This window comes from Myotis davidii, unplaced genomic scaffold (genome assembly GCF_000327345.1).
Source record: "Myotis davidii unplaced genomic scaffold, ASM32734v1 scaffold472, whole genome shotgun sequence".
Lineage (NCBI taxonomy): Eukaryota > Metazoa > Chordata > Mammalia > Chiroptera > Vespertilionidae > Myotis > Myotis davidii.
The window spans coordinates 105,470-106,143 of NW_006283774.1; the positions used below are offsets into that span (position 1 = coordinate 105,470).

The 674-nt window shown below is 72.8% G+C and overlaps 1 protein-coding gene across 1 annotated transcript in view; it reads right to left on the bottom strand.

Moving 5' to 3' along the window:
* The window catches only part of LOC102751924 (chromosome unknown open reading frame, human C14orf80), a 4,636-nt gene that overhangs the window by 2,920 nt on the left and 1,042 nt on the right, over positions 1 to 674 (bottom strand). Inside the window, 2 exon segments of the mRNA XM_015566720.1 lie at positions 122 to 386; positions 474 to 477. Coding sequence (XP_015422206.1) covers positions 122 to 386; positions 474 to 477 — 269 coding nt within the window.

A 674-nucleotide genomic window follows, 5' to 3' on the forward strand; every position in this document is an offset into this window, starting at 1 on the left:
CCAGGGGGAGAGCCAGGGCCAGAGCCCGGGGGCACACTCCCTGCCCTGGAGGAGGGCGTGCAGAGGCGGGGCCCAGGGGCAGCCCTGCCTCGTGTCCTCACCTGGGCAGCCAGGATGACAAGGTCTGGGCCACGGGGGGGAGGCTCACCCTCACCCCACACTCACCTCACACACAGGCATCTCGTCGCCCAGCCGCACGCGGGTCTGGGCCAGCAGCCGCTCGGGCAGGGGCTCCCGGGCCAGGAGCCAGGCGAGGGCCAGGAGCAGCTCGCGGCTGCCCTGGGACCCGTCCTCGGGGAGCCGAGCCAGCCCGAGCCGGGGGTAGCCCTGGGCGCGCAGTGCCGCCTTCACCCAGCGGGCCTGGGCCTCTGCGGGCAGGAGGCCAGCTCAGGGGGCGCCCGCTGCACCCCGGCCCTCAGGGACACCCCCACGACTCCCAAAATCAGGCCTGGAGGGGAGGGGCGGGGCTTAACCTGGCTGGAGAGGCGTGAAGGGCGGGGCTTATGGGTGGGAGGGGCCGAGCCTATGAGGCGGGGCTAATTGGGACCAACAGGGCGGAGCTTGCGAGGGTGGGCGGGCCCAAAGCCTAAGGGGCGTGAACGCTTCCCCGGAAGCGGGTGCTACCTAGACGGGGCTCACACGGATGGGCGTGGCGAGGGGGGTGGTTTACACGA